The sequence below is a fragment of the Pararge aegeria genome, chromosome 5, assembly GCF_905163445.1.
Source record: "Pararge aegeria chromosome 5, ilParAegt1.1, whole genome shotgun sequence".
Taxonomy (NCBI): Eukaryota; Metazoa; Arthropoda; class Insecta; order Lepidoptera; family Nymphalidae; genus Pararge; species Pararge aegeria.
The window spans coordinates 7,983,033-8,007,435 of record NC_053184.1 but is presented as its reverse complement, the minus strand read 5'-3'; the positions used below and the strand labels follow the sequence as shown (position 1 = coordinate 8,007,435).

The 24,403-nt window shown below is 35.4% G+C and overlaps 3 protein-coding genes across 3 annotated transcripts; 1 reads left to right on the top strand and 2 right to left on the bottom strand.

The window, feature by feature from the left end:
- Positions 1-3,041: 3,041 nt before the first annotated feature.
- Positions 3,042-4,097, bottom strand: LOC120623925 (malate dehydrogenase-like). Its single transcript, XM_039890219.1, has one exon. The coding sequence runs from the start codon at positions 4,095-4,097 to the stop codon at positions 3,042-3,044; it is 1,056 nt and encodes a 351-aa protein (XP_039746153.1).
- A 917-nt stretch (positions 4,098-5,014) lies between these two features.
- LOC120624058 (malate dehydrogenase-like) lies at positions 5,015-6,095 on the top strand. Its single transcript, XM_039890387.1, has one exon. The coding sequence runs from the start codon at positions 5,039-5,041 to the stop codon at positions 6,032-6,034; it is 996 nt and encodes a 331-aa protein (XP_039746321.1). The 5' UTR covers positions 5,015-5,038; the 3' UTR covers positions 6,035-6,095.
- Positions 6,096-9,103: 3,008 nt separating this feature from the next.
- LOC120624140 (PHD finger protein 21A-like) lies at positions 9,104-23,565 on the bottom strand. Its single transcript, XM_039890503.1, has 12 exons — positions 23,213-23,565; positions 21,998-22,030; positions 21,836-21,901; positions 21,336-21,733; positions 20,254-20,388; positions 17,953-18,076; positions 17,337-17,423; positions 14,607-14,670; positions 13,941-14,048; positions 12,051-12,203; positions 9,952-10,227; positions 9,104-9,255 (listed from the first exon to the last, which is right to left on the bottom strand). The coding sequence occupies exons 1-11, from the start codon at positions 23,288-23,290 to the stop codon at positions 9,956-9,958; spliced, it is 1,518 nt and encodes a 505-aa protein (XP_039746437.1). The 5' UTR covers positions 23,291-23,565; the 3' UTR covers positions 9,104-9,255; positions 9,952-9,955.
- Between the last annotated feature and the right edge of the window lie 838 nt (positions 23,566-24,403).

Below are 24,403 nucleotides of genomic sequence, written 5' to 3'. Positions count from 1 at the left end.
AATGAGAAATGTGGATCGGTAGAGCTAACATGCCTTTGAGAACATTATGGAGAACTATCTGGCGTGCAGGTCTCCTCAAGCTTTCCTTCGCCATTAAAACAAGTGATATTTTGTTGCATAAATTAGGTATAAACATATAACTCTGATAAGTTAGAGGTGCCAAATAAGAGAGAGGTCAATTCTATAGCCACTAGGCTGTCATTGCTTAGGTACTAGGTAAAAGCACCAATAACATTTTGTTATCCGTTTCTAATTTACGTGTGTTTTTATGTGCAATATACTACACTACATAAAATAAGTATTTAATTCAAAGGAAATTGTATACAATTTTACAATAAACTTCCAGTTGATATCTTGGAGATGTCTCTAAAAAAGTTCAAAGTTTGTATTAAACGTAAGCTTATAGAAAAGTCCTATTATAGTATTTAAGGACTACGTCAACGATAAAAAAGTAAAGTGTAAATTATTGCTCTAACCAGGTTGCTTCTTTAATAGTTTTAAATGACAAAGTGAGATGGTGGTAACAAAAAAAAATAACAACCGGCTAAGTTTGTTGTGGGCTTCTTCTTAGACCAGGGCGCGTTTGGAACCCTCGTAGCTTTAGTTTTAATTTGATGAATTTAGTTATCGCCATCAACTTAATTGTATGTCATATTTTACATGTAATGTACACATCAAAAGTGTTCAGTTTGCAGCGACCCTGCTTTCTGAGTCCAAGGCCGTGGGTTCGATTCCCACAACTGGAAAAATGTTCGTTTGATGAGCATGAATGTTTTCAGTGTCTGGGTGTTTATATGTATATTATGCGTATTTATGTATATTATTTATAAAAATATTCAATAGTCATCTCAGTGCCCATAACACAAGCTACGCTTACTTTGGGGCTAGATGGCGATGTGTGTATTGTCGTAATATATTTATTAATATTTATAAACCACGTCACTCATGTAGTGTGTCTCAAACTGGCGGTAAGCCATTTCATTCCATCTAGCAGTTGACAGTACCTAATTATTTTACCTCTAATGTTCTTAAAGTTTACCATAATTAACCTTAACAATATTTACTTATGAATAAGATTTAAAAGTCCAAAAATCCTAAAACGATACCCCTGGTCAAATAACAACACCCCATATAATCACAGAATAGTTTCACGCCATCTAGTCAAGTTAAAGGGCACATAATCACCCGTCTTACGATCCTTAACCCTCAAACAGCCATGCAGCAGTCAGGGCCTTACATTAAGAGCAACGTTATAGAGCCCCCGTATGGCCACACGACGATTATCTTAAAGTTAACCCTGTCGTTACGAACCTTATTTGCGGTTGCTCTGAGCACTGAACGGTTTAGTTAAGGTTAAGATCACACGAGATAACGAGTCATATTGACGGTATGCAATTTTAGTGTTAGATGAGTAGTTTATGAGACTGTTACGTGACCTTGATAAGTTAGATATAGATAACATAGAGCTCACCTCAGATGATGGAGTTACTATGCATACCAACAATACGTAATTTTCTTTAAATCAAACTTTGTGAATACTTAATTAGTGTATGAAAAATAATTTAATAATCAAAAACCACAAAACGAAACAATTACTTTTACCGCTTTTTTCTTTGATAAAAAAGATTTCACTTAACTTGAACCAACTTAATCTAAAAGCGCCTTAGAAATTATTTTAACCTAGGAACAATTTTGATTTTAACGATTTATGTAGGTACCTACGTTATGATTAGAGGTTGACTTTTTCTCTATGAGTTTTAAAATTATTTTATTTTCTATTAGATACCTACTTAAATACTTACAAGTCCATGCTTTCTATAAGAGCAAAGACGTTACATAATGATAATTCAAGTTATATAGACAGGTCTATAAGGAGTGCTTTACTTTTCTATGTAGAACATTGTTACCTTTAAACGCGTTGCTTTAATATAACTATAGTCTTTTCAGTATAGAGCGTATGATCGCAGAACCAAGAGGATTAGATGTTTTGCCCGTCATGTGCACCTTGCCCTAAAGTTAAACCCAATAGTGGCCGGCGTAGCGTCGCCGAGGTAGTTATACGATCTATGGAATGAGATGCGACTCCGATGGCCGCTTAGTTCCACACCATGCTATTTGCCCGATATTGAACTTTCCTATACTCTATTCTCCTATCCCAAAAACTATTTAGTGCATAGCTATGACTGTATAATCTAACGGTCAATGTTTTTCAATGGTTGACTATGTCTATAAATTTATAAGGAAACCACCTACTCAGTAATCCCTACTAATCCCTACTAATATTATAAATGTCAATGTAAGTTTGTTTGTTACGCATTCACGCAAAATCTTCTTAACCGATCCTCATGAAACTTTGTACACATATTCTTGGAAGTGTTAGAAGTAATATAGGATACTTTTCTTTCCGACATTAAGCTAGGTTCCTTTGGGAGAGGGGATGAGTGATTGACGAATTTACACCATAACTTTGACAAATTATAACCGATTTAAATATTTATTTTTGTACTATAGAGGGTATAATATGTGTTTAGTTTTAGCTTAAACTGTGGTTGGAGATAGAGGACAGAACTCCTCGGTGAACAGTGTCAAACCCCTCATTTAAACCTTAGCGATATTGAATACTTTAGATCTACAACTAAATTTAATGCCACATCAAATAACAAAATCAAACACAGACGAAGTCGCGGGCAACAGCTAGTATGTTGTAATAGAATAGTAGTAAAGTTATTTAGGATTTGCCGAGGTCGCGAAAATGTATCTGTCAAAATGTCAACTGACACCAAAAGGATATTGGTGTGAGTTGGCATCTCCGAAGAGAAGAAAATGTAGTTGTATTGACGGCAGGTTTTCGACTTTCGTCATCGGTTTCGATTTGGCGTTTATAAGATGTAAGATTTCCCACAACGTTATTTTTAAATATTTGGGTAGGTAAGTATCCAATAAATAGGAATAATAAGCCAAGCGCTGTAAAATTTAAATTCTGTAAAACATCAACTCAAACCAAACATAACACAACAATAAATAAGGCATAAGTTATTTTCTTACAAATTTGGTGCAGTTTCAACGACATTAACATGCTCTTCACCTCGAGCGACGTCCCGATGGATAATTGGCACAGCTCGTTCCAGAAGTTTACTCTCAAAGTCGCTCATTTGGAAATTGATGCACGTATCTATAATACCATGTGACCCTACTTTCGTAGGACCAGAGAAGAATCTAGTCCCATAATGCGGATTGGTAGCATAGCAGTTTACTACCACACAGCCTCCGTACAGTGCTTGGATTATTTTCTCAACGAATTCGTTAATCGACCAAGCCAAGACCAGAACTGCAGAGTCATTACCAAGTTTATAATTCAACACTTCTGTCCCACACTTCTTTACTAAGCGCGTTAACGTATCCGCTTGACAAGGTTTAACACGGTAATGGCTTGGCGATATGTTTGAAAATAACGGTATAATGGTATCATCTGAGTGACCACCTATAACAGGCACGTTGATAGATCTCGGGTTCACGTTTAAAGTTTTAGCCAGAAGAGCCCTGGCTCTTGCTGTATCTATGTGGGTTATACCAAAAATTTTGCAGGGGCTACATGCATTGTATTTGAATAAGAGTGCACTCGCAAACGGTACAATAGAGTTTATAGGATTGGTTGTGAAAGCTAGAAACGCTTCTGGGTTTATATTTGATACCGCTTTACATAATCTTTGTACCGGAAGAGCGTTGGTAGCCAACATTTGCTCCCGAGTGTTGCCCAGTTTCCTTGGAATCCTCGAAACCATTAACACGAGATGAGCATTTCGAATAGCGTCAGGCAAACTTTGGTCTTCGCAAAAGGCAGTCACGATTGGTCCTCCAGGTATGTGAGACAGTTCCAAGCCCAAACCTAGGACACTGGTGTTATCATCATACAAGTGGAGTTTACTTATGTGGTTATTTTGCTTCAGAAGCAATGCTGTATTTTTTCCGGTCTTACTAGCTGCCCCAATTAAGGCTATATGAATATATTTTTTCTGGTAGTTTTTCAAGTACTTTAGCTTCGTATTAAACAATATCGTAGAACGCAAAAAGCTTGTTATCGACTTCAATAAAGTCATTATTGGTAGATAGTTTCAAATTCGTAGAAAACATTTATAATTTCACAGCACTCAAATTTGCCCCTACAGAATATTCATTCCTCTACGATAATACAAGTGTCAAGTTTTTTGACACTTCGTTGTCTTTATCTACTATTTAAGAATCAAGAAGTTTCACCGATCAATCTCCTCCGTGCCTTCTTCATCTACAAGACATTGGCGAAGTACCTTGTGCCCAGTTGGCACAGACAAAAGCCATAAACAATAATTGAATTGAAGAATTCAGAAATAGTTCCCACTTGGATTCTGTATGAGTAAAAATTATAACTTACTAGATGTGCCCTGCGGCTTCGCCCGCGTATTTTGGGAGGCAGCGTACTGCTTCATAGTATACACATATAGTCATATATGAGATTTTTAGATTTAATCTCAAACATTTTTTTATCTTACGTAATTTTTTTTTCAATGAAAAGTATACTATATTATTTCTAATACCTCCAAGAATATGTATAAAGTTTTAGGAAGATCGGTTAGGTAGCTTTCGCGTGAAAGCGTAATAAACAAACTTACATTCACATTTATAATATTAGTAGGGATAGGGATAGGGAAGTAGGGATAGGGATAGTTGACACACCGCACAACATTTTACTTAAGTTGCCAAGGTCTACCGCCAAGCAAATTTTCGTGTCCATCTCCATTATTTGATGATCGCACCAAGAGCGAACCACCCTGATGCTCCCCATTGCGTGCGTGACCAGCGAATGGAATTTCCCGTTCGCTGGTAACACAAAGATAAACTAAAGCAATGACAGGAAGATAGTCTGCGGTCGCGTCCTACCAATGTCTTGTCCGTCTAGTCAAAAAACTGACAAATTTCACACTCACAAATGCCAAATTTTCGGTCTAGTAGACATCATATATTGACTATGATTTTTTAAACAAATTTTTCATGTAAAACAGACATGTTTCGAGCAAATAACTTACTGCGTTCTATCCCTATCAACATAATATCAAGAAATTATCAAGTATGCGTTGTTGGAGGTGCAACAGAAATAGGGCAAACAGTTTCATTGCTGCTACGATCTGTACCTTTGATAACGAAACTCGTTATTCACGATAACTTGAAGCACACATCAGGCGTCGTACTTGATCTATCACATGTACCTATTAACTCCACTCTTCAAGGTTTCATCGGAGAAACTACTCTTGAACGAGCTTTAAGAAGTTCAAACCTCATAATAGCAACTGGTGGCATCTTACAAAGCCCTGGAACATCCGAGCAGCACTGGTTCAAAACAAATGCCGGCTTCATAAAGACATTAGCAGCGCGAGTCGCAAAAATTTCTCCAATGCCATTTGTGGGAATCGCAACTGAACCGATAAACATTCTAGTCCCGATGGCCGCTGAAGTGATGAGAAACAACGGTGAGTATGACCCGAGAAAATTGTTCGGGATAACGTGTGGAGACCCTTTAAAAGTGCAAGCTTTATATGCGGCCGAAAACGATTTGAATCCCCAAGCTTGCAGCGTACCTGTAATCGGAGGCCACTCGGACAGTACAATCGTCCCATTGCTGTCCCAAGCAAAACCCACATGTACCATGAATGAGCAAAGTATTCAAGAATTCTCTTCAAAAATTCGTTCTTCACAGGAAGATGTTGTCAATGCTAAAAAAGGCTGGTCGCCAACCCTATCAGTAGCGTATGGTATTCTTGAATTTAGCAGAGGTATTCTGGACGCTCTGTACAGTCGTCCCACACAAATTAATGCTTACGTTGAGAATAATGATTTCGGCACGTCCTATTTCTCCGGGCTAGTGTTTGTGGATAAAAGTGGAGCTGGTGAGATGCAGAGATATACTAATTTATCGGAGTTCGAGTGCCAGTTGTTGGAGCGCAGTATTGACCAATTAAGACGAGATGTCACATTAGGAAAAAAAGTACTGGAACTGGCATAGTCCCCTCTTCAAAAAAAGTACTTAAACGAAGCAATAACCTTGTATTGTACGTAGCCTTATTTTTTTTTAATTTTGCTAAATTTATGGTATATGTTTATTTTAAAATCGCAAGTTTTTCAGTATGGTGGATTTGGATGATAAACAATAAAACTACCAATTTACACAAATTTATTTACATCTCATAGTCATCTCAGTAATCAACCTAATAATTAAAACAATACAGGAAAACAGACCTACTCGTATTATCACAGAAACAATTTAATACGGATTCATTGTCGAGTGCGCTTCTTATTATATTTAGTAAACATTTTTTACGCACGTCATTATACAATATTCAGATAACATATTTGGGAAGCACAGATAGTGTACTTCGTAAAGTAGTGAGAAGTTATCACCCCCGTCGAAGCTGTTCAATATTGATGACCACAGATAACTGATAGGTTAAATCGCTAAGAAGCAGCCCTGGTCCTCCTCAGATTCTAGTTAATATTCATCAATGATACTATACATAAAAATAGGTTTATAAACTTCGATATATGCTTTATAGGTTTCACAAATTTGTGATGTAATAACTTCTCACTATTCGGAAGAATCTTTTAGAGGAAAAATCTAAATTGAACATAAAAACAATCATTTTAAAGTTGCCAAGTTGCTGAATATTTGGCACAAAATTAGTCAAGAAATAACGACAAATTAACAATCATGTAGTAAGACGAGGTTTAAATTCATAGTAAAAAGTTTACTTCTTTAAGCATACAACTTTAAACTGTTTGTACTAATAAAACCAAAGAATAAAAAAAAATGGATAGATTCAATTAATTTTTTAACTCATCAGTTAAAATACATATATTTGTAACACATACACAGAGACATTTGTTTAATATAATTTAAATAATACCTACCTATTTCTTATCAGGCTCAATAATTAACACTTTTTTGTCTACTCAATTCATTTTAAATTAAAAATATTTAACAATAAACGATTTTAAAATTAATTTACTCATCAGTCACAATAGGTGCTAATTCATAAACTAACAAATCTTACCGAAAAATACTAACAAGAACAAGGTGTGGATTTTAATTATAGGATTCGATCCTGGTCGATTTTGCTAATCCCAGGATTTCGATATTAACTACAATTAATCTCGGGATCCCGGGATAGTGCCAGGGTAAAGGAAAGTGATAACAAAAAAGACTGTTAAACATATAAAAATCAATCTTTTATTTATCTTTTAGTTTTGTAAGGAAATTTTAATTTCTAGGGCATAATCCGGTACCGGTCGTCAGCAAATGACGTCCAATCAAGGTAAGTGCATTTCGTTTCACGCACATTTTTATTGATTTTCGCGATTCATTAAATTTGATCCCGTATATTTCGGGACTAAAATATGACCGGGACCCCGGAATCCCGAGATGCGGAATCCGGTTATCGAATCCTCTAATTGGAATATACCAATAAAACATTTTTTCTAAATAAGTATTGTAGGAAAAGAATAAATTACATGGTGTGATGGACACAGTGTATGTATGACAAAGTACTTTGTGGGACGTGTTTTCTGCACTTGCTTTGTTTATCTGTTTTTAAGGTGGTCCATCTAATTGGCCCGTCAATAAATACTATCAAAAAAAAGTACAAGTGCATAAAAACATTATTTTTTTTTGCACATAATCACTATTCGCAAAAAAATGTAAAATACTACTCGAGTAATAAATATTGCTTTATTTCGATTTATTATTAAAGCTCCAGTATTGCGTTTGTACTTTGTATTGCGTTCATCAAGTTACAAAAATTAATCACAATTACGGCAATCGTTCCTTTACACTTAACTGTCTATGTGTATGGGACTTCATAGTGCCTAGTGTAATTAGTATAACTGGGAATCAATAGATGGCGTTCTTTCGATTCCATATAAATCGTAGTTAACTTTCACGCGATCGAGCAAGTAAACGTAGGTAGAAAACCTAACACTCAGGAATGTGTGAACTTGAAAAGTGCCATCGAACGGTGCGGCTATGACCTTGAAAATGTACAAACTACTATCATAAATTCGCAGTTCACAAATCTGCCTTAGGCGCGAACTCACGGACAACGACGGCGCGGGTGCATCCGTGGGAAATATTAAACGTAAAATTTAACACTCAATTCAATTAAAGGATTTATCAAAATAAATCTAAATCCCGAGATCAGGAAAGATTTGAAAGATTTTGTGTTTACAAAGGATCTTTCTCGAATGATCCAAATGAAAAACAAAACGACTTTATCGATCTTTTTTTTTTATTCATACTGGAGAATGATTTCATCCGTTTATTCATTAAACGATCATTTCCTTCTATTTATTTAAGTCAACTGATTAAAGAACTTACACTAACACTTTATTAAAATCCTTCGGGCCCCTACCCACCGCGTTGCAATGCCCGCCCGCGCAATTCCTTCATAGTTTGGGCTTTTAAGAGTCGTGTAAAGTAACGTTATGTTAAAACTATGCTTTAAAATTGCGCTATTATCGAATCCATAGTTACAGAGTCACACAAATAAAGACCAAAAAAAGGTGGATAGCTTGTGGAAGAGAGTCTACAGAAAATTTGACAGTTGAACCCTGTGGAGAAAAGTAGTACAGGAAGCCAAGATTCATAAAGAGTTTTAATGCCGAAGGAAGTAAGAAAGATTAGTCACAGAGACATACATAAAACAAACAAAATAGATTAGATCATCTGCCAACTTAATACTGTTTACCTTTTCCTTTGATAATACTTTGTACCACATCTTCAACTTTGGTTATATTTTTACTATTTACTTTCATTATTACATACTTCAAATAACTATTCAAGTAGAATATTCAATACAATTAACAGAAGAAGCTAATAATTAATTTTTGATCCAAATAAAAGAAGTATTAATAAAAATAAAAAATAATTGATTGTAACAAAAAAAATGTTAAAATGTCGCATATAAATCAGTTAATTTCATTTTCAGTATACCAGCAGAACAAAAAAATATTTGATTGTACTTATTGTTCTGAGGAACTTGGACACTTTATTAATTTAGTAAATTTTTATGGCGACAATAATAATTATTATTGTGATATGTTTTTTTTTTCATTTTCTTATTAAAATAAACTATAATTAAGTACGTATAAAAGTTCCTACTATTTCCATTTATCATCTACCACAAAACAGCATAACAATTTAATATTATATCCAACATTTACCACTACGTGTATCTGAAACAAATAAAAAAGGTATCATTTTAATTTCTGTATTATTTTACTCGTACCAATATATATTGTTAACGCAATAGTGTGTACGTTTGTACATCTTTCACGCAGCAACAGCGCAACGCCTTTTTGCATACTGACATTATTTGGTGTACATCGGCTACCTTTTATGAGGATGGTTCTCGTTTTCCATGGAATAGTTTTAGAAAGCAATCTGTTACTAAGTCAAACGTTATTAGACTACAAGATTGTAAACTGTAAAATGATGTTGAAAAAGAGCAATCTGCTGAGATTCTTGTCGGCTCTTCCCGGTGGAATCTGCCTTCCGAACCGGTGGTAGAGTCACTACAAACAGCTTGACTTTACGTTTCCAAAGTGCTTATAAACTGGGCATACTTATGCCGAACAAATAAAGAAGTCCTTCGGGAAATTTTAAAATCAAAACTACAGCACGGCTAGCATGGGCAGAAGACATTTATATCCTCGGGGAAACGATAAAAATTTATCTTCTTGCACAGCTCTATCAAATATCAGAGCACTGGCGCACGAGTCGAAATAATATCCAAATAATATATGTGTAATAATAAACGGGGGTAAACTTCTCCTATTCCATGCTCCCGGGGTTTAGGGTTTATAATCGGGGATATGACTTTTATCTCCTGCCCGTGTATTAGTAAACAGCTATTTATTAATATTTCTTACCGTTTTATTCTTCGTTGCTTTTACTAACTTCACTGCCAGAGTCGCTGGCTGAGGTTGATCTGACACTAATGGACGTTTCTTTGAATTGGCTTATGAAATCTAATAGTTTCTGGAGGTTTCTTTGCGTTTTTATTTGGTCCGCTAATAATTGTCGCTTCTCAGCATTGTGCTCGTCTAAATTATCCTTTAAGGTAGCCGCCCGCGCTTCCAGTTTACGCAACTCTACGCATAATTCGATGTTTCTCTCTTGCAGGCGTTTTCTTTCCGCTAGTTTATCTAAAAAAAAAAACAGATAAAATATCGCTCGAACTTATAGTATAGTATGGAGCGGATTTCGGATCCGCGCTAAGTGTTCGATTCAAAATAACATTAAATTAATAAAACGCAAATATGGTATTTCATTGCTTGAACTATCTACACAAAATATCATACAAGATTCCAAAACTTTAGTTATCCTATTCCAAGCTTTAGTTATAAGTTAACGAATGCGAGTCATCACTAGCATTAACATGTTAAATGTATGAACGCTTCATAAGTGCCTGTGCCGTTCTACATGAATAAGTCATTTTTGAATTTGACTTTGAAATTGTAATAACACATAAAGATGCAAGAAGCGGTGATAGCACAGTAGGTAGGACTTCGACTTAACTTTGGGGAGGCCGAGTTCGAATCCCAGCACGAACCTCTGACTTGTCTAAGTTATGTGCGTTTTAAGCAATTAAAATATCACTAGCTTCAATGGTGAAGGAAAACATCGCGAGGAAACCTGCATGCCTGAGTTTTCCATAATGTTCTCAAAGGTGTGTGGTGGCCACCAATCCGCATTGTGGCAGCGTGGTGGACTACGGCCGAAACCCTTCTCATTCTGAGAGAAGACCCATCATTATTCCCAAGATTTCCAGATTCGGACCCAACTCCCACCACGACGCAATTCTATGCTTGTTTACCCGCTTCATTCAGTACTTGATAGATTCTACACTCGCCAAGTACATCCAGAATCCAAAACCTGCCCTTTCCCCGCTTCTAATCGTACCAAAATCGCCATGTCGACTTATTGGGTACTATTTATTTATTTATTCATAAGACACACCAGCAATTAATTGACTACATTCATAAAAAAAATTAATTATATATACTGCGACATAGTACACACACACACTACACACATCGCCATCTAGCCCCACCGTAAGCGTAGCTTGTGTTATGGGCACTTATATAGGTGTTGAATATTTTTATGGATATAATACACATAAAATACTTACAATATACAGATAAACACCCAGACACTGAAAAACAATAATGTTCATCACACAAACATTTTCCAGTTCTGGGAATCGAACCCACGGCCTAGGACTCAGAAAGCAGGGTCGCTGCCCACTGCGCCGGTCGGCCGTCAAACGTTTAGAATGTTATTATGTGTTAGAATTACAAATTCTGTCTAGTACCATTACAATAATCATTACAGGTGTATACAACATTATAGTTGTGATCTCCGGTCATTTATAAAAAAATAAAAACTAAAATAAGTATTTAACCTAAAAACTATTAAATATAATAATGTAAATATGAATTAATCTATTATAACAGATTGATAAGTAATATTAAATTTTATAATAAAGATTATTTATATTTAATTCACATACAATTTTCTAACTATCACTTTCTAGGGTATCAAAATTCAAAACAAATACAAAATTCACAATTAATTTATTTCAATGGCCTAATTTATAAGAACTTTTTAAACGTCAAGTCAGTCTGTTTGTAGTGACTCTACCACGGGTTCTGAAGGCAGATTCCACTGAGAAGAGCCGGCAAGAAACTCAGCAGATTGCTCTTTTCCAACATAATTTTAAAGTTTAACAATCTTTAGAATTTTTCCGTTTTGTGAGAGATTAGAGCGGAGTGGCCTGCTTCTAAGCAGCCTTGTCGTTAAGGAATTCATTAATCGTGTAGTAACCACGATTTGTTAAATTTGTTTTAATATATTGTGAATGATATCAATGCCAGGGTTGGTCAGGTTGTTGCAAATATTTACAAGGCGTTTACTATCAAGTATATAAAATATATATATATATATATATATATAAACTCGTGCTCACCTCTATACAAGTCAAGGTTGTGTGTGGGTGCGCTTGCGCATGCAGCGGGGTCTGGAAGGGGGCCACTGCAGCCAGCACAGCGTCCATCCACCCCGCAGCCTGTGTGCTGCCACACGGAGCACGACACACACCACACCAGCAAAGAGGGAACGTCTACAAATAAAAAACGTATTGTAACCCCTTTTACTTAACCTAGGAAACACTTAAAATGTAAACTCATGCAATTTATTCAAAACTAAAATAGCTTCTTATATATTAAGTTATATCAATACCAAAGGCCCATGATTAGGCGGCGTGTCACATGTATATTTAATCCAAAAAAATGTCTTTTTCTTTTTGTTTATTTGTTATTAGCAACATTTCTTTTACCCTACCATTAAAAGACTCAATAAGTAATTGATTAAATGACTATATTATTTTGCACAACCGCCAACCTACAAAATAGAACCTAAATGTTGCCAGATATCGGAGCTGTATTTAAATCAATTATTTATTAGAAATCAATTCAAAAATTACGATACTTTTTGACTAATTAAAATGATTACTTACATTTATTCAAACTTCAAAATAATAATAAAATATCTAACAAGTAGTTAGATATTTTATTGAAAATCGTTGAACGAATCACGTGAAATCGAAAATTGCTTAACTAATTACGTCCTAAACTAACCTTTTTCTAATCAAAGAAAGCTTCGATGATTCAAATATCATTTTTCCTAATAAACACAACTTCAAAAATCGATTTCAAATATCGAGTGTAAAAATAGTTATATGTACTCGTAGCAACACCATATATAAACATTTGCGGCAAGTTGTTTTTTGTAAATCATAGATAATAATAACATATAACCTCAATTTCAGCAACTTAAACAAAAAGATTTCTCTTAAACCTGGATGAATAAATCTAAATAGTTTGCAGAATTTTGAAAGATAATTGTTTTCTACGTAATAAAATTAAAACCACCGTGACATAACATAACATGTCATTAGGGCCCTAAAGCTCATAAGAAAATGGGCAATGATGAAAACATTGAATGAGTAGAAATAGTAAAATTCAATTTAGCTTAGTCGAATGGCGAAGTGCATTAATTTATTATAGAAAAATAAGTTTCCTATGTAATATATTTTTGTTTTATGTCACATATTGTTTACTTAAGTGTATTTTTAATTACAAAACTTTAATGTTCCTATCTGAAGGCTCTGTAAGAACCTGAGGGTAGGATGCACTGCTTATTTGCATATATGCAATGCACGCCACTGGTTGTGGTTCACACTTCGGCCTACCTTTCATGAGACCGGGTTCGAAACCCGGTACGCGCAACTAACTTTATGAAGTTACGCGCGTTTTAATTAAATAATGTATTAAATATCACTTTCATTGACGGTGAGAGAAACATCGCTAGAAAACCTCCACGCCTGAGAGTTCTCCATAGTATAAACAAAAAAAACACTAAATAAAACACACAGGTACAGTGGGCAGGCTTATCGCTAAAAAGCTTATAATATACAGATAAGTTCTAATAATTATAAATATATATATATATATATATATATATATATATATATATATATATATATATATATATATATATTATATATATATATAATCCATGTTCTTGCTAGCTACACGCCTTTTACCGATGCCATGATCTCTTTGCTAACCCTCCTGAGAATCCTCTATCCTTAATGAATATTATTAATGCGGAAGTGTGTTTGTTTGTTTGCCCTAGACATAGAGTTTTTGAACCAATTTTCGGCATAGAGTCAGTCATAACACCGAGAGTAATATAGGCTACTATCCCTTGAAAACAAACGGTTCCCACGGAATTTGTAAAAAACGCGGACGAAGAAAGCGGTCAACAGCTAGTATATAAATAAAAAAATAGTTACCATTTCTGCCACATCCGTGGCAAACTTTTTTAGTGGGCGTATAAACCGGCTCTACGGATAGCCCGGCTGGCAAAGAAGTGACCCAGGCAGGCTTTGCATTGCTCCAACCTAGAACAAAAAAAAAAAAAATTCTAATTTAGCGATGGTTTTCCACCAGTGGCGTGCACTTCATACATGCACAAGAGCACTGCCTACCCTAAAATTTATAAATAACTCGTATAGGAGGAGGATTTTTGCCGTTTTAAGCAACTTTACTGCTGTATGCATACCCTGGTACCCACAGAGACCTAGAAACCCAGTGCACGCCACTTTTTTCCACTTAACATCAGGTAGGCCATCTGCTTTGTTTTTCGATTATAACGATATAATATTAAATTATATATGATAAGTGAACTTTTGTTACCAGAATAACTACCACCTACCTACCATCCTACTGGCACTAATACTATTATTTGCTTTGTTTGTTTCACTTCTCATTATTTTTAACCTTTTAACAAATTAGAGGTAAAATAATTACTGTCAACTGCTAAATGTTATGAAGCGATTAACCGCCTGTTCGAGAAACACTACTAAAGTGGAGTGGTTTTTGATGCTTCAATATTAGTTGGGCTCACGGTTTCTGTATATTATTAATTCTATGTTTCCAACATTGCATATTGTTCATACCTGCTTTATTCTCGGATGATGATCCAGACGGAGAGCCTTCGCGCGATGACTTGTTGTTTTGACTCTAAAAATAAGAATTAAACTATTTACATAACAAAAGTGGCAGGTCCGGAACCGATCATACCAATACCTTTCAGTGAATACAAAACATGGCTACATAAAGAGACGCAATTCTTACACTCAGAGCTATGGATTAACGGAAATGAGTGTAAACAGACAAAGGAGGTCTTTCCGAACCTAAACACACGACTAACAACCAAACTACTAAAACTAAGTCGGAAAAAACTAAGGACGGTAGTAAGTATGATAACAGGGCATTGCTCACTAAACAAACACCTTTTCATTTTAGGTATAACCGACAGTCCTCTGTGCAGAGCATGGATGGAGGCAGATGAAACACCGACTCACGTACTACTCCAATGTAGAGGAGTAAAGGAACAACGCGCAGCATACCTTGGCTCCCCAGCATCACTCCCTGAAGCACTTGGCGACCTGGGCGGCCTGCTAAGCTTCTTGAGTTAGCTCGGCTGGCTGGAGTGACCCAGCAGGGAGCCGTACCAGTGGCACTACGTACAACGAAGGGTTCCGGCCGACCAAGTACGGAGACAAGCCCAGAGGAAGAAGAAGAAGATGCCAATTAACGTCCCAATGTCTTCTAACACATTAATTCATCATCATCATATCTCGACTAGGTCGGAGCTCGACTTCACCTTCATCACGGCTTGTATGGGCAGGAGACAATTATATCTCCGGGGAAAGGATATAAATTTATCTTCTCCCACAGCTTTATCAACTATCAGATCATTGGCGCACAAGTGGAAATAATATCCAAATAATATATGTGTATTAATAAACGAGGGTAAACTTCTCCTATTCTATGTTCCAGTGATCAGCAGGTGGGCACGTTAATTATATCCCCTTCTCAGGGGATTTGATCTTGGGATATAATTTTTATCTCCCGCCCGTGCTAGCCCTGCAGGGGGCCGAGTTCGAATCCTAGCACGCTATAGAGGTGGACTTATCTAAGTTATGTGCGTTTTAAGTAATTAAAATATCACTTGCTTCAACGGTGAAGGATAACATCGTAATGAAACCTGCATGCCTGAGAGTTCGTTATAACTCATATGGTGTGGTGATTAATAGCAACTCTCTAACTCAGACCAAGGAAGTAAGGTACCTAAAATTACTTCGTTATCATTAAATAAAAACAAAACATAGCCAAGAATGAAGATGAATTTCACTAAAAAGAAACAGCTTTACATCTAGATAATTCATTATAATTTACTATTCATGAGATAATCATCACTTTTTTAGCCCAATTTTCAACTGCTCGAGGTGTGTGGAGTCCACCAACCCGCACTGGGCCAGCGCGGTGGACTACGGCCTTAACCCCTTCTCCATTACACTTCAGGGCATGGGTCTCCTTCCAAAATGAGAATGGTTAAAAAGACGTACACTGCGTACAACGCTGCCTCAGTGCCCAGTGCGAATTGGTCGTCTCCACACACCTTTCAGAACAATATGGAGAACTCTTCAGGCATGAAAACTCTTTCCACATGATGTTTCCTTCACCGTTGAAGCAAGTAATAGAAATAGAAATAGACAATATTTATTAGAAAAACTCAGTACAATAAATCTTTGGAATCCTGACCCCTAAACTAGGAAATCCTGTATCTTAGGGGCCAGTGCCTTTCCAAACATTGAATCAATCATTGAGATAATATATAGTGCACTTTAACAAAGGAAACTTTCAAAGGTGTGTTGAGTTCTCTACGCTGACTGGAACGCGTGTGTATGTGTGTGTGTGCGGTTTCGTGTATGCATGTGTGTGTTTATGTTTGTGTGTTTATGGGTATGTGCGCCCATCTGTACGTGATTGTTGTGATTGTATGTTCGTGTCCGCATGAACTTCCGTTTATAAGGTTATATTATTCTGTTTCGTCGTAGTTATATGTTATGAAGAGATATTTTAAATACTTTTTAAGTCTATGCTTAGTAAAATGATTTTTTTTTTGTCTTTTTATTCAAGTGATATTTTAATGGCTTAAAACGCACCCAATTTAGAAAAGTTAGAGGTGCGTACTGGGATTCACACTCGGCCCCCGAAAATTAAGCAGAATTGTTAATATAAATAACTTGATAACAAGTAAATTAAAATACAAAACAAACTCTATAGAGCGCCTGAGGCAACAGAGATAGATCCATAGATCATTTATTAATTTTTTTATTACACAAACTTCTAGAATTAATACTCTAGAATTAGACTCTTCGCACCCTGAATCTCAGATAAGTTTGTTTGGACGCTGCACAGTGTCTGTCACTGATCAAGTCAAATCCGCGGGCGGCCCCTTTGCTTGAGTATACAAGGCCATGGCCGTAACCAGAGGAGGGGGGAGCAAGAGAAGGCAGTTACCTCCCCCCCCCCCCCCCCCCCGCGTAAATGTCATAAAAAATGTGTGAACTCTCTTAAATGCAGTTACTGTCTCGATTATAGATGGTCTTCTAAATTTTTTTTTACAAAACAGCCGCTGACGATCAGAAGCTGGGTACGCCCATGTACTAGGCTATTTGCCAGTGCGGAGAAATGGCGTAAGCTTTCTATCTGTCTGTCTGTCTAACACCTATACAAAACCTTTGAAACAAAACTACGGAATCGGGAAATTAATATGACAATATCTTGCACAGAGAAAGGGTTAAAGTTAGAAGTACCTGTAGAAGTGATATAAGTACCTGTTGTTTTCGCAATTTCGCCGAGCGCGTTTGCGGTGGATCGCTGTGACTTTGCAAATAGGGAAATTGATTGTATTTTTTGCGTTTCTGAAACAATAAAAGTTATATCTATAAGTTGACACTCCTAACCCCAGAGATTTAGTTAATTAATGAATATTTTCAACAAATAATTAAAATTATATTTGATTCACAGCAGAATGTTCATGACATTGTGCCAGTGGGTATTTTATAATAATAGTAAATAATAAATATACTACGACAATACACACATCGCCATCTAGCCCCAAAGTAAGCGTAGGTTAAGTTATGGGTACTAAGACAACTGATTAATATTTTTATGAATGATATACATAAATACTTACATAATACAGTTAAACACTCAGACACTGAAAAACATTCATGTCCATCACACAAACATTTTCCAGTTTTGGGAATCGAACCCACGACCTATTTATTTATTATTGTGTTTTTGCGTAAGATATATAAATACGCGTGCATTTTACATACACTTCAGTCTTGTATGAGTCTCAGACGATGCAATGATGTACCTCGAGGAGATTATTCTTTATCAATAGTAATCCAATAAGAGATGTATAGCATGAATTATTTTACATACCGGTAGCATTTCATAGTTGCCGTAGACGAAGTCATTCTTATTTGTAGTCGTTGATCGTTTCCGGCGTTCATTTCTCTTTCTCTCCAATATATCTTTCTGTGTGTGCGTAATTAGACCAATAAGCCTGAAAAAAGTAGATACATAAAACTATTAACATTTTTATGTAGTGAGTTTCCATAATATTATTTTATTGAAGAGAAACTCCTTGTGTATCGATAATTTTTGGGTCGGGAATTTAGAGTGATTTGATTGTAACATGATGTTTTGATGAAACCTGGCGCAATTGTAAGCGCTGAGTTTCTTATAAGTGGGAGGTCTCGTTCGATTCTTGGGAAGGCAGTTTGAAAACTTATAATGTCTGAATTTCTCTATTCTGGTTGATACTTCGGTCGTGGCAAGTTACCACCTTACCGACATAGACATGCCGCGAAGCGAATAAACGTTCTGATACTATGCGACGTAGAAACATATTAGTAATAAATAAATATAGGTACAACGACAATACACACATCGCCATCTGTCCCCAAAGTAAGCGTAGCTTGTGTTATGTGTACTAAGATGACTGGTGAATATTTTATGAATATTATACATAAATACTTATAATATACATATAAATACCCAGACACTGAAAAACATTCATGTTCATCACACAAACATTTTCCAGGACAACCCGAGAAGACTCGAGAAATTAGCCTCCAGAATTCTCGACACCCGAGAAATTGAAAAGCTCGAGAAATCATGAACCCTAGTCACTGCTCAATGCGCCAATCGGCCATATTAAATCCATACCCCTAAAAAGTTAATCCGCTACAATCTTAGATTGCAGTCAAGGACAAAACTTTGAGAGGAGAATAAAAACAAGGTCATGTTTAGTTAGTTCGTTACATGAGTGAGAAAAAACATATAATGTATTCAGAAGAACAGAGAGAAGCTATACAGAACTAAGTAGGTTAGATCTTAAGTATAAAAGTCGGGATTACACGTCAGCTTTCGACGCAAAGGTGTAATCTCTCCTATTGTAACATTATCAATAAAGGTTTACTAATTATATTATAAATGCGATAGTGTGTGAAGCGGTGATAGCCCAGTGGGTAGGAGCTCGACTTCACTTTCGGGGGGCCGAGTTCGAATCCTAGCACGCACTTCAACTTTTCAGTCTTGTGCGTTTTAAGTAATTAAAGTATCGCTTGTTTCAACGGTGAAGGAAAACATCGTGAGGAAACCAGCATGCCTGAGAGTTCTCCATAATGTTCTCAAAGATGTGTGGAGTTCTAATTCTGGGAGGAGACCCGTGCCCTGTACGGGGCCGGTAATAGGTTCATACGATGATCATGATAGGGAGTTTGTTTGTTTATCCTTCCTTTACGTCATAACTAAGCAATAAACTAACTTTTGGCATAGAGTTAGTGGAAAGGATGTAGAGTAACATAGATTACTTTTGTCCCAGGAAAACAATCGGCCCACACAGGATTTTTAAAAAACCGTAATAAACGCGGACGAAGAAAGTGAGAAGCAGCTAGTTTAAAAATAATTATGATAACAACAGGCATGATGACTAATATTGATAAACTTCGCCATGATATTATAGTATCTGATTTTGATAAATTAGAGCTTTAGTAAGTCCTAAGATTATTGATTTTAAGAGATAACAAAAACTTAGAAACTGATAGTTTAAATCACAATATACTTTATATACATATATTCGAAGTTCAAGCGGTATAAAATTATGTTTATACTAGCTTCTGCCCGCGTCTTCGAACCGCTCAGAGGCGCTCGCTTTGCTCGTAAAAACTTTTGAATCTTACCGCGGGAACTATTTGAGTGATCGGTATAGAAAGTACATGTCCTTTTCCATAGCATACGTGACAAGCATACCAAAGTTCAAAGCTGTCCGCCTGCGGTTTAGTACATGAACAATTTTCAATTTTCCCTCGGGAACTACTTAAGGAATCGGGATAAAAGGTAGCCTATGTTCTTTTCCGTGTCAAAGACACGTTTAATTTCATCCAAATCCGTTCAGCCGTTTTTCGTGATTGAGTAACAAACATCCACACTTTCACATTTATAGTAATATTAGACGTGATGTCACTATTTTGAATTCGGCGTTTCACCTGTCATGGCGGATCGCTAGATTTAGCAGTTTTATTTATCGAAAATAAATACCAATCTCACTTCGAATGTAAATATAATTACTTTTTTCATAAAACATTAATCATATATCTGCTACTGTTATCATGCCTTTTTAATTCAGAATACGGTGCTTGCAATTGTTTAAGATGATAGAATCTGAATAGATCTTACCTCAGGAAAATTTCTTTGGTAATTGGTTCACCTGGCTCAGGCAATGGAGGCGGTGAAGGAGTTGGTGATATGTCGTGTGATGACTCCGAGTCTGATCGGGCTTCTTGCCATTCGACATCATGGATCTTGCTGCCACTAAAATTAAATTTTGAACGTTATATTATATCTCTATCGACTACAGCTTAATTGATATCGAAGTTCATTTTTCATACAAAAAAAATGAGCGATTGAACTACAGATACTTTATGGTGATGAATTGTGACATATAGTAATTTAATTTATCTTTTTTTAAAGCTATATTTGTCGGAAGCAGGTATTTAACTTCATATTCGCCCTCAACGCAACGGTGAGCGCTGTGAATTTAAGTATAAGGTCCCGGGTTCGATCCCGGCGATTTGGTAATTTATAATTTATAAATTTCCTCTGGTCTGGTCTGGTCTGGTGGGAGGCTTTGGCCGGGGCTTACCACCCTACCAACAAAGGCGTGCCGCGAAGCAATTTAGTGTTCCGGTGCGATGTCGCGTAGAAACCGATATGACCATACTCCCTAACAGGTTAGCCCGCTACCATCTAAGACTGTATCATCACTTACCACCAGGTGAGATTGCAGTTAACGGCTAATTTGTAGTAAAATAAAAAAAAAAATAAAAAAAAAACAAAAGCGAAATTCAAAAAGTCTCTATTTGTGCAGGCCTGTCACAGGCACCTATGAACCGCTCATACATATTTATATTCAATATTGTGAATTTCTTTTGTCATCACCATCACACATCTTACAGGCAGCTAAAAGAGCAATTCTTACCCATGCTTTGTCATCTTTCATTTAATTCTTAATATTTAAGATTTATTCCATAAGCTTAATTAATGAATTCATTTAAAAAGACATCTCAATTCATTTGGTAACGACTAATTAAAAAAAATTTAGCATATTTTGCAAAAGGATCGCAAGTAGTAAACATGGAAACACACTTTTTTAAAAGGATTATATAACAGGTGTAGTAAGTAGATATGCGATTTTTACATTGTAGCATATTCCCTAAAGTGGGGCACACCGTTATCTATTATATTTATGTGCAACTCACATAAAGGACTCCTTAACTTTATTCAGTGCATTGGCAAAATTGTTTCTACTATCATGAACAATATTTGGCAACTGTGCAAAATTCCTTTGATATTTATCCCTGTCATCTCTCTCACTGTTATGTGAATTCTCCTTTTCGTTGTATTTGTTTTCGTTATCTGAATCAGAAACATTATTTGTTTCGTTGCTAATATTTTCAGTTTTAATCTGAATCTCATTAAGTACTGAGGGCTTCAATAGGGAGGCTGTACGGTTTCTATTACAATATTGTAGTTGATGATCTCTTAATTGTTGCGCAACATATCTATTATCATTTTCAACATTGATCTGCCTGTTTCTTAACCTCAGACGCTGTTGGTATAATTCTAATTCTCGGCGAAGTCTGTCAACTACCAATTTCTAAAAACATAAAAAAAAAATTCGAATAAGTCTTAAACATACATTTTATTGGTATATATAGCATGTCATTATATCAATAAACAAATATAATTAAAAAATTACCTGAGAGTGACTTATAGAAATAATATCTTTTTCAGCTTCAATAACTTTATTTTTAACATGAATATTCTGTAAAATAAAAATATTCTTTCAGAATATGTAACTATATAAATATTGATAAATTAAATGTCACATATAAATATCAATAGAAAGAATGTGCCTTACATTTTCATTTTCTTGTAAACGTGCAACCCATATCTGAAATTGAAAATGTAAATTGTAACTTGTAAATATGTAAGTAATATAAATATAAGTACATAATTCTGAATATTTAACTCATTGATCTGTGACTGTAGCAGGCTACTCAGGTAGAAAGAAGTATCAAAAACCTAGGATTGCCCGATTTTAAATGAAGTCCTATGATGTACATAATGTGTGAGGAGTTCAAAATAATTATAAAATAATAATTTGACTATCCTGTATAAATTTTGTATGTATGCATCAAAAGTGCATTCTATTTCAATAAAGAAATATTTGACTTAAAGCATACTCACATTGGTTTTCTCACTAACAAAGTAACAAATAAAGAATGTTGACAAGTGCTAGCACATAATATAATATTCATCAGTTACTACATATAACCAATAAATTTTATCTTCTACTAGATTTGTATATTATAATTTTATCTATAGTCAGCCTAATAATATTTTTCAGTAGGTTGGAGTATGCCTCATCTTCCACAGGAGAGAGGGCATTTAAGCTAATGCAATATTGATCAAATGAAGGTTGGCAGGCTTTTATTATTAATATAATATTTTGGTAACATTAATTAGGATGCATGGCTTAAGGTGCTATCTGAGGCATGGGTGTTGATATCAATATTAGCCCACTAACCCGCATTGGAGCAGCAAGGTGTATTTACTGTCCCAAACCAATCTTATCAGAGAGGAGGCCTGTGGCCAATGAGTGAGACATTAATAGGCTGATGATGATGATGCTTATACTGAGAATTCTTTGCCTAGAAAGATACCTAACTAGTTTCGTGATTTGGAGTTGATTTTTTAATCATGCCATCCTGTAGACCAAAAAATAATTGCTGTTGAGGCAACTGTTAGTCCATTTATTTCGTATTTACTATTTTTTTTACATATAAATATAATAAAAGAACTCATTCTATTAGAACTAAGACACATAAGTAATAAAAAGGTTATTCAAAACAGAAAGGAACAAATGGAATAAACTTATTGGCTAGCTATTAAACTCAACATTTTATTCTATTGCTATTTACTACTAAAAAAATTATGAGAGCTTCATTCGCAACTACAACAAAAACCGCGATTACAAATACAGCAGCAAAAACTTTGGATTAAAAACAAAATTATTAGAGAATTACATATGTGTGTACCTATTTTTTTTTGTATCTGCAAAATATTTACATACCTGATGAATACGTATCGCATTTTTTAAGTCCGATTGCGTTTTACGAATATCTTCCTTTATTTCATTAGACACTTCCATTTTTACTCAAGAATAGCAAACAATTAATTAATAAAGTAAAAATATTTACAAAAAAGTACGCGAAAAGTAGGTAGACTAAATATTGAACTGCAAAGTTCCTTACTATTAAAATTAAATTACTCTTTGGTCCTAAGGACTTTCTCGCACTTTTCTACTTATAATTATTGTAAACATTGCGAGGGTTAATTAAATTGTTCCAGCATTTATTAAAATAAGGTTGGTAGGTACTATGTAATATTTAAATAAATACCAAAAGTCAAAACTTGAAAGTTAAAATTCAGTAAGTAGATAACTATTTAGCAAAAATATAATGTACTACCTAAATCTATGTATTAAGTAGGTACCAACAATCCGGCAATTTATAATTCATAAAGCCCAATCCTACATTCCAATCGTCTTTATATGAGTCTTAGCGAGCGCGGTCGGAACTATTTATTTACGGGTCGGTCGGGACGTTGTGGTAGCAACTAAATAGCGCTAGAGTAAAATATTCTTTGAAATATATTGGAACGTAGCAAAAAAAGAACATAGTAGAAATGAGTAATGCCATCTAGACTGCCATTAATAAATAGGCACAGCAGAAGCAAACTTATCTTTAATTGGATTTATGGAGGGTAGAGGTAAGGAGAGTCATCTTATATGGGAGAAAAGTTGAAAAAGTGTCCAGTGTATGCGCTAAATAACAGTTCAAAAATCCTCCACAATGGCGCTGGTGGATGCACAGGGTATGGTATGAATGTAGCAATCGTAGATGAATTGAAGAATGCCGAGTTAAAAAATTTAATGTCATTATCGACTAAAGTAGTTAATTATTGAGAATTTCAACAACTTACGTTGTACAAAATATTGTGGTAAATATAACCTTACTTCCTTGTATCTCCATACTTCCTTGTTTATTTTTCAAGCCTACTCTAACAATATTTATATTTGGCGCTTCTTTTAAGAGTTACCCTGATGCAAATGTGGCGCCATCCTAATTTAATACATTTTGACGACACTTTTTCATATACACAGATGACTCTCCTTACCTCTACCCTCCATAATTGGATTGCTGGATTCAAGGCACAGCGGAATAATTTAAATACAATGGACAATTGACATTTAAGTTTATTA